The 17638-nt window shown below is 58.5% G+C and overlaps 2 protein-coding genes across 3 annotated transcripts; one reads left to right on the top strand and one right to left on the bottom strand.

The window, feature by feature from the left end:
* Positions 1-33: 33 nt before the first annotated feature.
* Positions 34-4320, top strand: AGXT (alanine--glyoxylate aminotransferase). Of its 2 annotated transcripts, none has more exons than XM_064666912.1 (11): positions 34-348; positions 462-654; positions 981-1045; positions 1122-1222; positions 1443-1513; positions 1844-1928; positions 2327-2422; positions 2669-2738; positions 2840-2935; positions 3133-3258; positions 3653-4320. In XM_064666912.1, exons 1-11 carry the CDS (start codon positions 94-96, stop codon positions 3758-3760), a joined length of 1266 nt encoding a protein of 421 aa, XP_064522982.1. In that variant the 5' UTR covers positions 34-93; the 3' UTR covers positions 3761-4320. The 2 variants fall into 2 exon arrangements, with proteins under 2 accessions (XP_064522982.1, XP_064522981.1); XM_064666911.1 differs by having other exon boundaries at positions 37-348; positions 3130-3258.
* Positions 4321-4337: 17 nt separating this feature from the next.
* On the bottom strand, positions 4338-8910 carry MAB21L4 (mab-21 like 4). Its single transcript, XM_064666910.1, has 5 exons — positions 8029-8910; positions 6774-6996; positions 5817-5970; positions 4626-4982; positions 4338-4480 (listed from the first exon to the last, which is right to left on the bottom strand). Exons 1-5 carry the CDS (start codon positions 8510-8512, stop codon positions 4388-4390), a joined length of 1311 nt encoding a protein of 436 aa, XP_064522980.1. The 5' UTR covers positions 8513-8910; the 3' UTR covers positions 4338-4387.
* Positions 8911-17638: the final 8728 nt, after the last annotated feature.

Here is a 17638-nt window from a genome sequence, read left to right as displayed (position 1 = left end):
AGGTGTAGAGTCCAGGGGTAGAGTCCAGACTGGCAGGGGGAGCACTGAACTGCAGGTCAGGGTCCACAGGACACTGGACACTGCTGGCACGGCATGCAGTGTGCTGCAGTGCTGGTTGCTGCTCAGGCAGCCTCCACTGCTCCTCTCCTCCAAGCTCAGCTCCTGGGGACAGTACGGCGTGCCATGGCCACCAGCCTGCTCCGCATCCCCCCACCCCAGGCACTGCTCCGGCCCCTGGTTGTGCCAGAGAGGCTGCTGCTTGGGCCAGGGCCCAGCAACGTGCCCCAGCGCATCCGGGCTGCAGGCGGACGGCAGATCCTGGGCCACATGCACCCCGAAATGCTGCAGGTGAGCTGCCCCAGCCCAGTCTTCTTCCCCTCCCCTCCTCTCTCTCCCCCCTAAGAGGGGTTGGAATGGCAAGAAGAGCAATAGCAGTGCTGGTCAGTGCCCTGCCACTGCAGGTGATGGATGAGATCAAGGCAGGCATCCAGTACGCCTTCCAGACGCAGAACCAGCTGACCCTGGCCATCAGTGGCAGTGGCCACTGTGCCATGGAGGCCGCCCTCTTCAACCTGCTCGAGTGTGGTGACACCATACTGGTGGCCATCAACGGCATCTGGGGACAACGTGCTGCTGAGATTGCCAGGAGGCTGGGTATGATGGGGACAGCCAGATGGCATGGAAGGGCTGAGGGGACTGGGTTTGCAAGCAGGATGCCAAAATGTGAGCCCTGGCTTGCTGTTCCAATCCTGGTGGGAGTGACCAGTGACATGGCTTCCACAGCCAGAGAGCAGTCCAGGTTGTTTCCAGGTGTTCCCTCCATTTAGAGTGGTTTATGGCTTTTCCACTGGGCAGGATGCCAGACCCTGGCAAGCGGCTGTGCTCTTGGTTCATGTGTGACAGATTCCCCTGTGGAGCAGGTGACTGCCCAGTGGGAAATATACCCAAGCCTCACTCTTCTCTGCTCAAATTCCTCCCAGGAGCCAATGTCTATGAGCTGCTGAAACCCCCGGGCGAGTATTTCACTCCACGGGACATTGAGGAGGTGAGTGCTGGCCACATGCAATGCAGTGGGCGTGAGCTGACCTCCAGTGTGGTCACCTTCCCTCTGTGTCATGCAGGGCCTGGTGCAGCACAAGCCCTCAGTGCTCTTCATCACCCACGGCGAGTCCTCCACCGGTGTGCTGCAGCCACTGGAGGGGCTGGGCGAGCTGTGCCACCGGTCAGTGCAGGATGGACACCCATGGTCACCCAAGGTCACCACTGGGGGTTGGGCCTGGGGATTTACATGACCTGGGCTCTTCCCTGGCTCTGTGGGTCTGGAAGGTGTTGGTGCCATTGAGACACGTGGCCCCTGGGGGGATGAGGGTGCTAGGGCTGCAGGCAGAGGGGTGGCAAGAGGAGGAGGCAGGGACAGCAGGCTGAGCTCTGTCCTCTCACAGACACGGCTGCCTGCTGCTTGTGGACGCGGTGGCATCACTTGGGGGAGCCCCCATCTTCATGGATCAGCAGGGTAAGAGCCACAGTACCATCATGGGCACTCATGGGACAAGGGGGTTCATGCCTGGGCCAGGGAGAGGGGGCAGCGGGATCAGCCCCTCTGCCCATATTTTGGGCTAGGAGCACTAGAAACTGGTCCAGCTGCAGCCAAGAGAGCCTGTTCCACTTAAGAGACCATCAGCAGTGCCAGGGGGTCCCCCAAAGCAGCCCAAACACAAGCAGGATCTGTAGCATGTGCCATCCTTGTGCTTCCCACCCACCACTCACAGCTGGGCTGAGGGTACTCAGCATTTTCCCACTGGGAGCGTCTGAACCCTAAGGAGTTGCCTTCCTTTTTGGGCAGAGATCGATGTCCTATACTCGGGGTCCCAGAAAGTCCTCAACAGCCCCCCTGGCAGTGCCCCCATCTCATTCAGTGAGCGAGCCAGGTAAGAGCAGCACAGTCCCACTGGGGTGGAGGGCAATGGGGGTGGGGGAGGCAGTCACCTCCCTCCTTTGCCAGCCATTTGCTCCAGTCCCACTCTGTGGAGAGCACGTCCAGCATGTGAAGAGCATGCAGCAGCAGTGCTGTGGAGAGCATGTCCAGCATGTGAAGAGCATGCAGCAGCAGTGCTGTGGAGAGCATGCCCAGCATGTGAAGAGCATGCAGCAGCAGTGCTGTGGGGGCAGAGTCCAGCCCACCTCTGGGCAGAGTCCAGCCCATCTCTGGGCAGCGACTGGGTGCTGGAGCCAATCTCTGCACTTGCTTTGGGGGGCACAGGACTGATCCCACCTTGGAGCTGGTAGGGTGAAGGTCCAGCCTCTCCCCAGCATTATGCTTCACCAGGGAGAAGGTGCTGAGAAGGAAGACGAAGCCCCGGTCCTTCTACCTGGATATAGGCTGGCTGGGAAACTACTGGGGCTGCGACGGGGAGCCACGGAGGTGAGGGCAGGCTCCTGGTCACAGATGGCTGCAGCTGTCCCCCATCCAGCCTTCACCCTGGCTCAGGGGCTGCCTGCTCTTCAGGGCTCAGCCCCTGCCTGTCCATCACCCTCTCTGCTGGTCACAACCCTCTGCACTAAATGATGGAGAGGGAGAATGCTGTGCGTCTGTGTCCCATACTGCAAGCAAATGGCTGCTCTGCTGCAGCCAGGCCAAAGCCCTCTGAGTGCCCCTTGAATTTTGCAGGTACCACCACACGGCACCCATCAACAGCTTCTTCAGCCTGCGGGAAGGCTTGGCCATGCTGGCAGAGATAGTGAGTGACACCTGGTGGGCAGGGGGACACCAGCAGCGCCGGGTGAGCGCCAGGAGATGCCTGTCAGCAGCAGAGACCTCCTCTCTCCTCTCTGCCTGCAGGGTCTGGAGAGCTCCTGGGAGCGACACCGGGCCAACTGCGCCAGGCTGTGCCAGGGGCTGCTCAGCCTGGGGCTTGAGCTCTTTGTGAAGGACGAGGTGGGTTCAGGGCAAGCCCACCACCACAGGGTAGGGGCAGCGTGAGGACACAGCCCAGCGCATCTCAAGATATGCTTGGACAGCTTTTGATACTGGAGAAAAATCAACCCCATTATCAATGCTCTCTCCTGGCAGTCTGCTGGGCTCACCGGGGGTGGGGCCATAGGATTGAACCCAGTTTCTCTGTTCCCCAGAAGGCGAGACTTCCCACCGTCACCACTGTCAGAGTGCCTGAGGGCTACAACTGGAAGGACATCACAGCCTTTCTGATGGACAACCACGCCATGGAGATCACTGGAGGCCTGGGCCCCACGGTAGACAAGGTGGGCAAAATCCTCCCCTCCTGCTGCCCATGGCTGGGCACCAAACCCCATGATTCGCTGGATTCACTGCGGCTCTCTGGCCATCGACAGAGTGTGGCTGGCTTTGTCCCACGTCCCATTGCCCGCAGCAATGCATAGTAGCACAACCACACACAATCACCCGCCTAATTGAATAACCACGCGCACAATTAGCGGGGTGACACATCTTTAGAGGAACCGGGTGTTAAGTACAGCAAGAGCAAGCAGGGAGCTGTGCACACCCGCTCATGCCTGGCTGTGTGTTCCCCGCCTCCGCACGGGACCCTGCGACCTGCCACCGGCCGCGGGGAGACGGTGCCGAGACACGGAGGCAGAGGTGGGTGCTGCAGGGAGACGCTCGCCCTTCTCCTCCCAGGTCCTGCGCATCGGCCTCATGGGCTGCAACTCGACCGGTGAAAACGTGAACCGAGTGCTTCGAGCCCTGCGAGATGCCCTCGGCAGCTGCCGCCGCAGCAGGCTGTGAGCTCACCTGCCCGGGGGGCCCGGGAGAGGCGGTGCAGCAATTCCCTCCGTGCCTGGCTGCAGGCAACTGGCAGCAGAGGGACTCCACTGCCTCCCTGGGATGCTGGCAGGAGACACGGCAACATCCAGCAAGCCAAGCAGGAGTGGGAAAGGAGAAGTTGGAATAACAGGGTACACGGAGGAGAGAGCTGCACTCAACAGACATGAGACGTCTCAAAACCCCTTCTCCCATCATCCCAGTGGCCTGGTCCCCCAGCTCTTCCCCTTCACCTGGGCATGGCAGCCCCTCGGCAAGCTGACACGAGGGCTGGATGCAGGATCTGACCATAGGTCCTTTCCCCTCCCACCACCACCAACCTCAGCTGACCCTGCACCAGAGCTCTGCAGTGCAGGATGCCAGCCATTCCCCCCAGATTCTGTACCCTGGGATGAAACACCCGGTGCCCAGCTCTACAAGGGCAGCCAAGAGGCTGTGCAACCCCCCAGCCGCAGCAGATATGAGCTCTCTCCCTGGAACAACCTTTCCTCAATAAAGCGACGTGGCAGCGTGCTGCTCCCAGGCCCCTGGCTCTCCTTGCACCCCCCCAGAGTTTTGAGACACCCCAATGGGGCGGCAGTGGGGTTCCACTCAGCTCTGCTGCGGAATTTCTTGCCGGATCTTGGAGAGGAGCTGGGACATTGCTGAGCGGCGCGCACTGTCCTGGATCCGGTACACCTGAAACTAAGTGGAAGCAGGTAGAAAGTGAGAGGAGAGGCTGCCAGGGGCCAGAGGGCTCCAGGGGGGCCAATTCCAGCACATCCCCAGCTGCCCAGCCCAGATGGTTTCTGGGGATGCCTTGCAAGACCAGCTGGAGGTCTGGGGTTACCTGGTTGAGCAGGATGTCAAAGTAGGCTGTGTCCCAATAAGACCCATCCTCGCTGGGGAGCTGCAGGAGAGCTCGGGTGTTGGGGTCTGCCTGCCAGCTGTCAGTGCGTGCAGGGTGGCCAAAATGGAAACGGAGGAAGCGTCGGGGGTCCCGGGCAAAGCTCTCTACTTTATGGTAGAGGGAGGCAAGGTCCATGGCTGCTCCTTGGAAGAGGTTCTCCTCTGGGTTCAGAAAATGGGGCAGGTGCCGGGTGGCCAGGCAGCGGAGAAGGATCACCAAGAGCCTGTAGACAGAGCCCTCCAGGTCCTGCCAGTCCTCCAGGGAGGGAAAGAGCTCTGTGCTCCACAGCAGCACCATCTGTGGGGAGGGAGGGAAGAACACAGGAACAGGCACAAGGCCTGATTCCACAAAGGCCAAACCTTCACGCCCTGCACATCACCACACAATGACCTGTGGGGCTGAATCCATGTTGGCTGGAGCAAAAGATGCTTTTCTGTAGGTCAGATGCATACTGTGCCCTTTTTCTTTAAAAAAACCCAACCAGACAACCAACCAACCAAAAAAAAACACATGTTTTGCAACGTAAAGCAAAACACAGGATTTGGGTTACTTGGAGCTGGAGCCATTCTCTCAGCAGAAAACACTTCTCTACCCAGGGCCCAGAGAGCTGTCACAAGGAAGAGGACACACCCAGATTGTGCCACCAGGTGCTGTCCCCAGCATGGCCCCTTTCCCGACCAGTATCACCAGTCGGCATAGGTCCAGAGTGCTGAAAACAGGTTGGGTGGGGAGAGGTTTTTTGTCAGCAGAAATGCCACCCTTGGCCCTATACGGTCACCTCCCACCACACCAGGGTATGAGACAATTTGCAGCATGGCAGCACAGTGAAGCCATCCCCAGCAGACACAGGCAGCCTGTGCCAGAGGACACCCAGTGTGTCGACACAGAGCCCCAGCTCTGAATGCATCGAGTGTCTCAGGCTGGAGGTTGCTGGTTCAATCCAAGGAAGAAGGACCAAAGCCCCCTGACCATGGCCAGCAGCAGCACGCATCTTTTGCAAACACAGCCATGGGCTGGTACATCCCAAAGCACTGCAGGCACTCGCCCTTGTCAATTGGAATCTTCTGCAGGGGAGCAGCCTTGGCTCTCTTGCCCAGAGAGCCACAGTCCCAACCAGCAGAACCTCCCTACCTTCAGGTAGTTGAAAGTGAGACCGCTTCTCCCACCCTCCTCTCCCCAGTCCTGGTCGCGGAGCTGGTCGAGCAGGCGAAGGCTGTCCAGACGGGGGCCCTTCAGGGTGTCCACTGCGTGTAGCAGCCTCAGGATGGGGAGGTGAGTGGAGGATCTGGAGGGAGAAAGTGGAGTCTGGTGAGAGGGAAGATAGAGATGTGCACCCTCCCAGGGTGGGGAGAGTGTACCTGCAGTGACCTGGCGTGTGGGGGGACTCTCTCAGCCACATGCATGGCTCCAAGCATGCAGCATCTTGGATCCACCTCTGGCAAAGCAGAACTTGGGAGGTTTGGAGTGAGATGGGAATGCTGCTGAGCAGCTTCTTCCCGGGCGGAACAAGAGTGGAGTGAAGTAGGTGTGTGCTCCCCTACATGCAGTGGAGAGGGCTGCAGGCTGCCTCAGAGGGGGGGCTGCTTTGGTCCCCAAGGAGGGGCCAAATGTCCAACTGGACCACACTGTGCCCAAAATAAGCCTGGACCGGTTCAGCCAGCCACTCAACCCCTCCATGGGGCTGGGTAGCTGTGGTGGCAGGGGAGATACATGTCACTCCAGCCCCATTCTCTCCTGCAGCCTGCCCTGGGAGGCACCTCATCATCCTGCTGCTGACAGATGCCTAGGCTTGTTTCTGAAGCCCAAGCAGGGATCTGAGAGCTGCCACCTTCCACATGGTCAGGGTTCAGCTCCTGCAAACAATTTCAGTTGCATTCACCCTCTTTCCTTGAGCTGCCTGAAATTTGGCTGAGGCTTTTTGCCAACACCAGGAAGCGGGTTTGGGCATCATGAGGAGGTGACTTCAACCTCTGCTGACATGTCCCCACCCTTTCCTATCCTCTTTTTGCCTACACCCAGCAGTGTTGCCAGCCAGGGGGGATCACTGGTGCAGGACCACACCACCACGCATGCAGCCAAGCCACTCACCTCCAGCAGTGGGGAGAGGCAGGGACAAAGTGGGCCTCTTCTGTGGCCCTCTGGAGGCTGCCTTCAGGGAAACCCCTGTCAATCTGCCTCCCCTGGAGCTGGAACGGCTCCTGCTGCCTCCTCACCACCGGAACAATGTCAAAGCGAATGTTCTTCCAGCCACCACGGATCAGCAGGGAGAGCTCCATGGCATCTTCCCGCAGATTTTCGGCGCTGACGTCACCTAGATGTGGAGGGTTTGGCAGCAGTGAGGAGGTTAATGCAGCCGGTCCCGCAGGCTGAACCAGGTATGCGCTGCAACGCCTGTGACCCTGTCCCACCCCACTCAACTCCTCCCTTTCCAGTGCTGCAGTTTGGCCACGATTTCCCAGCTAAAACCCCTCTCCCAGCCATGCTGGGGTGGTTCATGGGAAGGAGCATTGCTCCAGCAGGGCTTAAGGTCAGGCACAGCAGGAAGTCTCGAGCAGCCAATTCAGGCTATGCTTCTGGGTGGCTGAACAGTGCCAAGCAAAACAATGTGGTCCAAGAAAAACGGACCAGAAAAGGTCTCAGGCTGTGGGAGTAGAGGAAGATGAAGGTCTCTGTCTTGGCTGTGGAGGAAGGAGGGAATGGTGGGCTTGCTGGGGCTGGGTTAAGAGACCTCCAGACCCGCTGGTCCTCTCGCATCACCTTCTCATCAGGACTGAGCTTTACTTCAAGAAGCACCTTTGGAGTACGAAGAAGCTGACAGAACTATTATGGGCATTCCCAGGGTCCCTTCCCACCATGTCTTTCCTGAGGATGCTGGTGCCAGCCGAGGCCCGTGTGTTCACAGGGTCAGACCCATGTCTCAAGGTCTTGGTACAGCTCTGATGCACTCCCAGCTCACCCTCCAAACAGCCTCCTCCAGGGAGCAGGGGGCACTCGGAGGCCAGGAGGCGGGAGGAGAACATGACTAGGGCGAGCCAAGCAGGGCTGGGTGAACCCTTCACCCACCAAGGAGCGTGGCATCAGCCCCAGGTAGAGATGCCTGAGGATGACTCTGCTGCCATGGGATGGCAGGGAGTAGTTTGCATCTCCTCTTCCTTAGCTGAGGGCAAAGGCTATCCCAGCACACAGCAGGGTGGTCACTCCCCTGCTCATACAGGCTTTCAGTGGGTCACGCACCCAGGGATCTACATCCCAGCGTGTTTGCAAAGGGACCACTGCCAAGCTGGGCTTGCCAGCTGTGCTGGAGGCAGCTCCCGGCTGGGAAATGCCCCGCCAGCATACGCACCTGGCTGAAGCAGGAAGCAGCGTTGGCAGTGCACGATGGCTGAAACAAGGAGCTCTTTCAGGTGCTGGAGGACTTTGCCCGGAACCAGACACCTCGCACCATCTCCGTGCTCCACTGCACCCACGACACTGATCCAGTCCTCCAAATCGGTCCCTGGAGAGGGCACTTCCAGATAGCAGGTGCTCAGCCCTGGAGGGTGCCCTCCTGGGGTGTCTCTGGGCTGGCATGCCAACAGCTGCAGGGTATCGCCGTCGATCCGCAGGGGCATCTCTACAGTGACAGCATCCTCAGAGGCACAGAGAGCAAACTCTAAGGCTTCCAGGTTCCGGGCATAGTCCACAAGGAAGCGGGGCTCCCTGGCATGGACACCCTCCAACAGGGTCAGCAGGATGTCCTCAGCCCGCTGGAAATTCTCCAGCCGCTCCCTCTCGCGGGACACGATCACCCCGAGGTAGCTGTGCCAGAGGGAAGTGTTGGCTTCCATGGCAGCTCTGCTGCCGTTGTGAGCCTGCTCCGAGCAGGAGTAAAAATACGTGGGCAGGGAGGGCAGAGCTGTGTGCTCTAGTGGGGAGGGTGGAGGGAAGCCACAGCTGGGCGTTGACAAGCACCAGTGCTGGGTGACTCCCAGGGAGAGGTACTGGGAGCAGCATGTCCCACTGGGGCAGACCCAGGGTGGGGGATTGAGTCACACCGTGGCCCTCCTCCGGCACTCCAGAAGGGTGACAGCGAGCGCTCAGCTGATGGGTCATGCCAAGATAAGGCTGTGGTCTCCCACACTTCTCTTGGCAGAGGCTGCGTGCCAGCAGCATCCCCTCACAGCCAGTGCCAGGTGAAGGCGACCCACTGCCCTCACGCCCTGGCCCAGCCTAGTTTAGCCTGCTGCCTGGGGCTTCTCCCAGCCTGTACGGCGCCCACGGAGCTGGGCACAGCGCTGCCGTTCTGCGGGAGGGCTGCGGAACCCTGTGCCCGCCTTGCCGGTGCTCAGAGCAGCCCTGCAGGCCCAGTGCACCGCTGTCAACATCAGGCTTCAGCTCAGCTTCCATCAGGCTCCAGCTTTCGAGGTGCGGGCACCCCCAGCGCCTCTCGCCCGGGCTGAGCCCCCCGACCGGCCCCGCCCGCAGGTAGAGCCCGGCCCGCCCCGCAGGCCCGCCCTGCCCGGGGCGCGGTTTCCTGCCGCCGGGTGCGGGGCAGTCGCCCCGGAAAGAGGAGAGAAGCGTTGCTTTGGACCCCAAATCCGCCGTGCGGTGCGGTGCGGGAGCGGCGGGGGCACCCGTGCGGTCCCAGCCTGGCCGGCCCGGGGCTCGGTCCGTTCCGCCACGCCGAGCTCCCGGCGGGCTCAGCCCCGCTGCAGGGACAGGGCAGGGACTGGCCGTACCCTCCCACCTGCCCCCGCTCCTCTCCATCTCCCACAAATCCCGGAGCGGGGATTTCCGGGCACGTTGGCTGTCTGAATGGCGTGCCCTTCCCGGGACACGTTTCCAGGCTTCTCGGGCCGGGAGCAGGAGCTTGTAATGATTATGGCTGGAGGCTCGGCTCTCCTAGCAGGACAGCGTGGTTCAGCCGTTCCAGGGTTCCCTGCAAACTGATCCTGCCCTTGGTCAGAGTAGGGAAGGGATTGGGGGAGGCTCCGTGGCAGCAGGGGCCCCTGTGGCAAGGAAGCCCGAGCCGAGCATGGAAACCGCTTCTGGGGAGGGGAGGGAGCATGCCATGGGGCTCATGGCTGGGCCTCCTACCTCCTGCAGCTCAGGCTTACCCTTTTATACAGCCCAGATGAGGTTTCTGGATCTCCCCAGGGTTTTTTCCAGTTCTCCGTGTGCCTCCTTCAGTCCCCTGTGACTGAGGAGCGGACCTGAAGGTAGGGGTCTGTCCCTCACGACCATCTATCCTTCCGCCAGCTGACTGAAGGAGCTCTGTCTGCGTCCCTGGAGAGCACAAGGCTCAGAGCTCTCACCTGCAGAGCATCTCTGAGCGCCTGCAGTTCGAGCCATGGAGATGAACCGTAGCCAGCACTGGGCTTCTCAGTACTGGAAGGCTGGGGGTGCTCAGGGCTGGGAAGCCTCAGCCAGATTTTAAAAGCCTGACAATGGATGACAGGCTCTGAGTCTCCTTACCTGAGCCCTGCACTCCAGGTTTCACCTGACCTGAGCAGGGGATACTCAGTCCCCCACACTAATGGTTGTCCCAACCAGGTCTGAGTGTGCAGCTTGGTCTTTACCCTCTTCCATCATGTGGGAAAGACAAGCTGGCTGGCGTCCCAGAGAGGGAACAAAAATGACAGACTCCCTGCTGCCAAAGTGGGGCTCCTGTGGGCTTCACCCTCCCCATCAGAGTGGTCTGGGCTTATCCTGAAGGATGCTGAACCTGAGCCAGGCAAGAAAGATGACTGCTCCATGCTCTGATATGGGAAAAAAGAACACAGAGAGATGCAGGCCACCACTTTTCTGTGGGTGGTGGGTGACAGTTCACTGCTGGCAGGGTTGCCCTAGGAGCATCATTTTGTCATGGGTGGAGTCCCTGCTGTGGCAACAGCCAGGACATTCCTTCTGTCAGTGCCTGGCTGGGATGCTGGAGGAGGCCATGGGGATCATGCAGAAGCTGGACTGAGAGCAGCCATGGCACTATAGGAAGATAAGGCTGGTCAGGGCAGGGAGACGTGTATGTCCCCCCAGATGTCTTGGTGCTAGTAGGGTAACCATGCCCTCTTGGCAACGGTGCTGGCTGACCCCACAGTGTGACCCTGTTCCCATCACTGCTAGAGTTCTGATGCCAGGAGGAGTGAGTGTGATGTAATCTCAGCTCATCACTGCCTTTGGCACTTGCACTTTTTGGACCTCTACATGCCACAATCAAGAGGTTGGTGCTGCAAAATGCTGCCTTCTGCCCCTTCCTGCAGGCCAGCGCTTTTCCCCTTTGTCCTTTCCCCTATCCCCCTTCCTCCTTTCCTCTCCACCTTTTCCTTCCTCCTTCTTCCTTCCTCTTTTACCCCCTTCCCCTTCTTCACCCTTCCTCTTTCTCCTTTCCCCTTCCTCTACCTCTTCCTCTCCTCTTCCCGTTCCTTCCTCTCCCCTGCAGGTAAGGGGCCAGAGGCAGACCCTGGAGGAGCAGCTTCCTGGCTGCTGCCAGGCACAGTCAGAGAAGGAAGAGTGATGCTAGGTGGTGGCACATCTGGAGACACAACTGGCAGCCAGGAGAGGTGGGAGCAGCGGGAGGTTCTACCAGAACTCTGGGCAGGAGGGAGCAGAGCTGGCATGGGGAGGGAATGATGCAGATCAGGTGGTGTGGGACAGCAGTAACTCCATCCCACATGGATGGGTGGGTGAGCCCTGGCTGGAGCCATGCCACATGGAGTGAGCCACAGAGCAGGCATGGCACACAGCTGGATGGTCAGGACAGTGCCAGGACCCTCAACCCCGCCATCAGCCCAAATTGAGCACAACTCCATGGGAGGCAAGATGGTGGGGAAAAAATCCCTAGCGAGAAGGTCGGTGAGGCCATGGAATACATGGCTGGAGCGTGCAGTGCCCTGCCTGGACGAGTCACCAGAGGCTGGCTGCAAGTGCCCTGGTACTGGCAGAGAGTCCGGGCTGAATGAGCTAATTGCTCCTTTTCCATCTCGGCATTTTATGGTTCTATGAATTTTTTCTGTTAGAAACAGGACAGAGAAAACAACCCAAAAATAAGAGCAAGGGCAAGCAAGAGAGAGGAGAAAACCCAGGGGCATGGGAGCACTAGGCATTGCAGGGGTGGGCAAGGGGCTGCAGCGAGCCTCCAGTGTCCCTCACCCAGCTCACCTCTCTGTAGAACACTGCTGCACCCTGGACCCTGCAAGATGCCATTGTCACCTAGCAGAAAGACACTGGGGGGCTTGAGGAACTGACAGAGGACAGGGACACTGGGATGCAGAGGGTAGGTGATGCTCTGCCCCTACACACCGGCTCCACACCAGCGTCAGCACTTCTGCACCCCAAAAGCCCCCCAGAGTGGCATGGCCCCCAGCAAAATGGCTGGGATGGGGAGGGGGGACAAAGGCAGGGAAGGCAGAGAGGAAGAGAGAGTAATTTAACATGACAGGCTGTTTATTTTGGCAAAAAGGGTCTCTTTTCAACAGATTTCAAAGCTTGGCCCCAGGGCTGGGGGGAACCACACAGAGGGGTGGGAGGTGAGGGGTACGAGGCGGGGGGGTTCAATGGGGCACCCAGACTGAGAGGAATGGAGAAGAATCCCCCATCTGTTTGTCCCTGGGGCACTGCTCCAGTTGTGCTTGCGTGCTCCTGTGGGGTGTCCCCCTGCAGGGTGCCCCCCTGGGTGTCCGCGCACTCCTGCACACACGTGCTTGCCTGCATGCACCAGCACACGTTCGCACGCTCCCCCTGCCCCTGCTCCTTCCTTCAGGCCAGGGCTCAGCTGGAGTCTTGGCTTCCCCCAGTGACATTTCAAAAGAGGCTGTTTATTAAAAAAAAAAAAAAAAAAAAAAAAAAGGGGAAAAAATTGCTAGGAAAGAAATAATTATTATAATCACATTAAGAGCTTTGGCTGTAAAAACCCTGCGAGGGCGCAGGGAAGGAGCCGGGGCTGCTCTCGGCAGGGAGTGCAGGGGGCGGTTTTCCTGCCTTGTGCGCTTTTATTTTCCAGTCCAGGTCCAACAACTTCTCCCCTCCTCCCCTTTTCCTCTTCTTTATCCTGGGAAATGAAAACAATTTATTTAATGATGGATCGTTCCTTTCTCTGGTCACTGACCTTCTGTGTGAATTTCTGCTGAGCTCGGCGGAAAACACGAGGCTGGGTTGTGGATCACATCTGTGGGTGGGGGAGGGGGGGAGCTCACCCTCATCCTTCCCAAAATCCACAGCAACTGTTCTGGGGAGCAGATCGGGGCTGGCCCAGAAGGTCCCCACCACAGTGGGAATTGTTGCTGCAGGCACTGTCCCTGGAGACTGGGGGCTTTGGGGGCAGATATGGGGGCTGGTGCAGCCCCCAGAGCCCTTCCACCCCATCCCCTTCTCTCCTGGAGCACCCTCAGTGGTTCCCAGCATCCACTGCCCTCTCCCTCACCTGGGCTGGGGTGCAGTACCGAAGTGGGAGTGAGGAACAAAGGAGTGGCCTCCATCCTGCCAACAGTCTTTGCTGCCCAGTGAGGCTTTCCTTGCTCAAGGTGTCTGCCGAAAGTGGTTTTTGGACCTGATCAGAGATGAGACCAGGGAGGCATGTGGGGCTGCATGGGTCTCCCAGCACTGGCCAGCAACGTATCCCCTGTAGCAGGCAGTCTGGCTTCTGGCCAGCCCACTGCTTGACTGGGTTCTGCTCCCTGGGGAGGGGAATGCTGGAGCAGTGAGGGAAAGGGACAGGATCACAGCAACCTCTGGTTCAGGGGGCTGTCAACACCTAGCATGCATTGCCCCAGGGCCCCAGGCATGGGTGCAGCTCTTTGTCCCTGCAGTCCCTGGTCTCTGGTCCCTGCCGGTCCTACTCAATCCCCTGCTCAACCCCCAGCTGACCTGTGGAGCTGGAATGGAGCAATCCAGCATCCAGCCCCCTCCCCTATGGCCCTTCATCTGCCATGGCCTGTTGCTCAAAGCATGGTTCTTGTAAAAATGCGTAAATATTTATACAAGAATAATTTAAAAAACATGGCCTGTCAAATAATCAAAGCAGCAGAACATCCGAGGAGCTTTCAGCTGGATTGGGAAACCCGGTGTTGCTTTCCGATGCCCCGCTGCAATGCTGGAGGTGCTCGTGGCCAGCCCCAGCCCTGTGGGGGGCTGGACTCGCCGACACAAGTTCACAAGAACTTTGAAGTCTTCATTAACGTGGTCCCATGGTAACGGGTGGCTTTCGCTTGCATCAACCCAGCTGCCTGCTGCAGGAGTCAGAGCCAGGGATGGCACCTCACCAAGCACTGGTTTCAGCCTCATGTCCTGATTTCAGCACTGTCCCCTGCACTAGGACTGCATCAGGAGCAGGAGATATCCCTGGATGAAGTGTTTTGTCCTGACCTGCATGGTGAGGCCAGGGTTGGAAGGATGGCAGCTGAGCTGGTAGTGTGACCCCTGGTGCTATGGGGTGACTGGGGTACTCCCCTATAGCACCCTCCAGAGGTGGCAGCACCCTCAGCATTTCAAAAGCTTGGCTTTGCAGTGCTGGGGTGAGAGCCTTGGACCAGGGAATTCCCCCTGGGGAATAGGATTTGTGTCCATCTCAATGGTCCCACCTCCCTCTTTACACTGGTGTCAGCAGATGCCAGCAGAGCCACAGCTGTGTCCTGTCCTGGTGGCACCATGTCCAACCAGCACCACTGAGCAGCCCTGAACTGGTGCTCCCCAGGGGAACAGCACCTGGAGCCTCCCAGTCCCATGTCCTTCTGCTCGCTCTGGGGCTCCTCTGGCTGGGGCAAGTTAAGAGACACAACTGCCACCCAGTGATGTCCCTGCCACAGTAGCTTAGATGACACATGGCCACCAGATGCCTAGGCCATGTGGTTCGGGAGGGGTCCCAGGGTGGCAGGGGAAGGAGAAGGGATGGGAGAGGGGCAGGGGTACCCCCTGTTCCCACAGCCTTGTAGAGCAGAAGCAGGCATTGTGGGGGCTCAGGCAGTGCACAGGGAGCGGGAGCTGGGTGTTGCAGTAACCTCCATCCTCCTGGCTGCTCTCCAGCCCCTTCCCACCACCCACATCTGTGTGTGCAATCTGTGTTGCTGCATTCTTTGAGCCTGGGCCAAATAAAAGGTTCAAACGCTTTCATTAAATGTCAGCTCCCCTCAAACTCTCACACACCTCCCTGGGCTACCTGGCTGCCTCTCCCACCCTGGGTAGGGGGTTCCTGGGACCAGTTCTCCCCATGGGAGGTGATGCTTGTGCAGCACATGTGTTCAGCATCCACAGGGAACACTCTCTGGGTTTGGCCCAACTAGCTGGAAAGGAGGGAAGAGCCAAATCCAAACCATGTGCTGACCTGCAGCCCCCTCCGTCCTAAAGCATCCATGCTGAATGCACTCTGGATCATTAATAGCTCCCCAGGTCCCTTCCACACGTCCTGTCCCCCAAGCAGAGAGTCTGGCCGGAATGGAGGGTGGGTAGTGTTGTGCGCTCTTTTACACTGATTTTCTAGGACTGCCTTTTGTGAGAGGCAGTGGGCAACCACAGACCTGTGAGAGGCAGCTGGGAGGAACCCGGGTCAACTGCCTGTGTATTTGGGGCAACCCTGAAAGTGTGATGCCAAGTAGAGACAGGCTTGGGGTCACCAGAAGGATCTCTGCCTCTGTCCCTCGCTTCTGGAGGCAGCATCCACCTCTCCCTCTGGCACAGCTTTGCAATGGGGAGCTGGTCCCATAGCATGCCTGGTGCCAACTGGCCTTCTCAACCCCCTTGTTGGGTGCTTCTGGAGTCTGTGGGGGAGCACCAAGTCCAAGCACTCTGGGACCTATGATGGGGTGATTCGCTGAGGAGCATTCCCGGCTGCGGGTGCCAGGGAAGCTGGAATGAGCATCTGGATGCCCCTGGGACCTGCACAGTCCTCTCCACAGCCTGACAGCCCCCTTGGGATGGATGTGGTGGGTCCTGGCCCTGTTTTGAGGGCCATCAAGGAGCTGGACACCACAAAGGTGATGGCAGGTGGAGGAAAAGGGCATCTGTTTCTGGAGAGGGAGCGGGTAGTGGAGGACAGAGTTTGGCCAGATGGTGTGGGGAAAGGGCTGCTTTCCCCCATGCTCCCCCCAGCATTTTCAGCACAGAGCCCAGCTTCACACCAGCTCCAGCTTTGGGCCCAGAGGAAATGTCTGCATCTGGGGCCCACAGCTGTTCTCCCTGCTCAGTTTACTGCTTCCAATTTAATGTCCTGGGGAGTTGGGCTGGGATGACACAGGGGGAGCTTTGTCATGCTTTTCTGTGAGAAGCGTGCCTGGAAGAAAATCCTCCCCTCACGCTTGTGATGGGCTGCCCTTCCCCTCTCACAGGGGAAAACCCACCGTGAGAAGCCTAGGTTGGCCCCTGTGGGGATGCTCATGGCAGAGGGGCAGCTTGGTGCCACAATGTCCCTGTGTTCCTTGGAAGCTGAGCTTGCAGCAGGGCCTGTCATGGCACAGCAGAGCCAGGATATAGAACTTCTGGGATCGTGGGGCTCACTCTCACAGGTGCAAGGTGGCAGATGGTGACAGCCAGAAGACCACCCCCCCTAGTCACTCCCCAAAAGAGCTGGGTCTCGGTTGCAACCTCAAGCCACAGATGGGCTGCGTGGGGAGGATGGCAGTGCCCCTGCTGCCTCCCCCCACGGCATCCCCTGGGGCCGGGGCCAGGGCAGGGGTGTGCAGCCTAATGCCTTCCAGAAGATCAGCGGGGAATGGCCAGGGAGGGTAATTCATATCAAACCCATAAAACCTTTATTAGTGTCCCAGGGGAGAAATCCGGATGTGGCCGTTTATTTATTTTGGAATTTGATTTTTTTTTTTTCTCTTTTCCTTTTAACGTTTTCTTCCTAGAGATTTTTAAAGGGACAGGGTCACCTCTCTGGGTTCGGCAATGAGGCTTAGCCAGGGCTGCCTGCCTTGGGGGCATTTGGTCCTGGAGCACTGGTGCCAGCTGTGGTGCACTGGTTTCCCAGGGGTCAGGCTGGTCTTGGAATCCAGCGTTGGGGCCACTCTGAGGGGGAGCAGGTCCTGGAGCTGGCAGGGGTGCCATGCTGCCCCAGAGCCCCACAGTGTGCCCCTGGGTGCTGCATCCCTGCTTCCCACTTTTTGCCCTCCACCCTTCACCCCATGCCTTCATGTCCTTAACTACAGAGAGATGATGATCCCCATGCCAGCAGTGCGTGGGTGAGGATTTTGGGAGCACCCTTGTGCCGATGGCAGAGCACGGCCCCCAGTGAGGCAGACTTTCCATGGCACTGTCTGTGGCTGGTCCTCACCCAGTCCTGATGTTGTTCACTCTTTACATAATTTCTTCCTTGGCCCCTTTTCAGGTGTACCTCGCAATCCTGACAGCAGAGGATATTTATACAGCAGGGGTGTGGAATAACATGGAAAACCTCTGGAGCTGGGAATGGATTCCCACATTGTGCCAGCACCAGAGGTAGGTGATGGGCCTCCCCAGTTTTTCTGGGGCTGGAGGGGGTTTTCCCTCACATCCACCCTGGCACCTTGGATGCTTTTGCCGTGGGACAAGTTGGGCACCAGGAGGTGGGAGAGGACCCTGAGGCCCCCACCCCCAATCCAGCAGGTTCCTTCACCCCAGCACCTGCCCACAGTGGCACAGGTAGCCCTCATCATTAATTGATAATTAATCAGAACCATTGGTGTTTTTGATGGGTCTCCCCGGGGGCAGCCTTCCACTTTCCTGGGAGCTCAGCCTCTCCCAATAAAACCATTTCCCGATGATAAATGTAGGGTGGGTGTGTTTGTTTTGCTTGTTTTTTTTTTTTTTCTGCAGTAGACAAAGAAGCCCTTGAGCCTGGAGTGTAACCTAAAACATGGCATTCCTGAAAAGAATTTCCTGATAATATTTTTAGCACCTGAAAAAAAAAAAAAAAAAAGAAAAAAAAAAGAGGGGGAGAGAAAAAAAAAGAGGCAAAAAAAGGAAATGACACAGTGGGGTTTTTTCTCTTCCACTCTCTTTTTTTTTTC

The sequence above is a fragment of the Pseudopipra pipra genome, chromosome 10 (assembly GCF_036250125.1).
Source record: "Pseudopipra pipra isolate bDixPip1 chromosome 10, bDixPip1.hap1, whole genome shotgun sequence".
Classification (NCBI taxonomy): domain Eukaryota; kingdom Metazoa; phylum Chordata; class Aves; order Passeriformes; family Pipridae; genus Pseudopipra; species Pseudopipra pipra.
The sequence above is the reverse complement of the archived record's forward strand: the minus strand, read 5'-3'. Positions and strand labels throughout refer to the sequence as shown.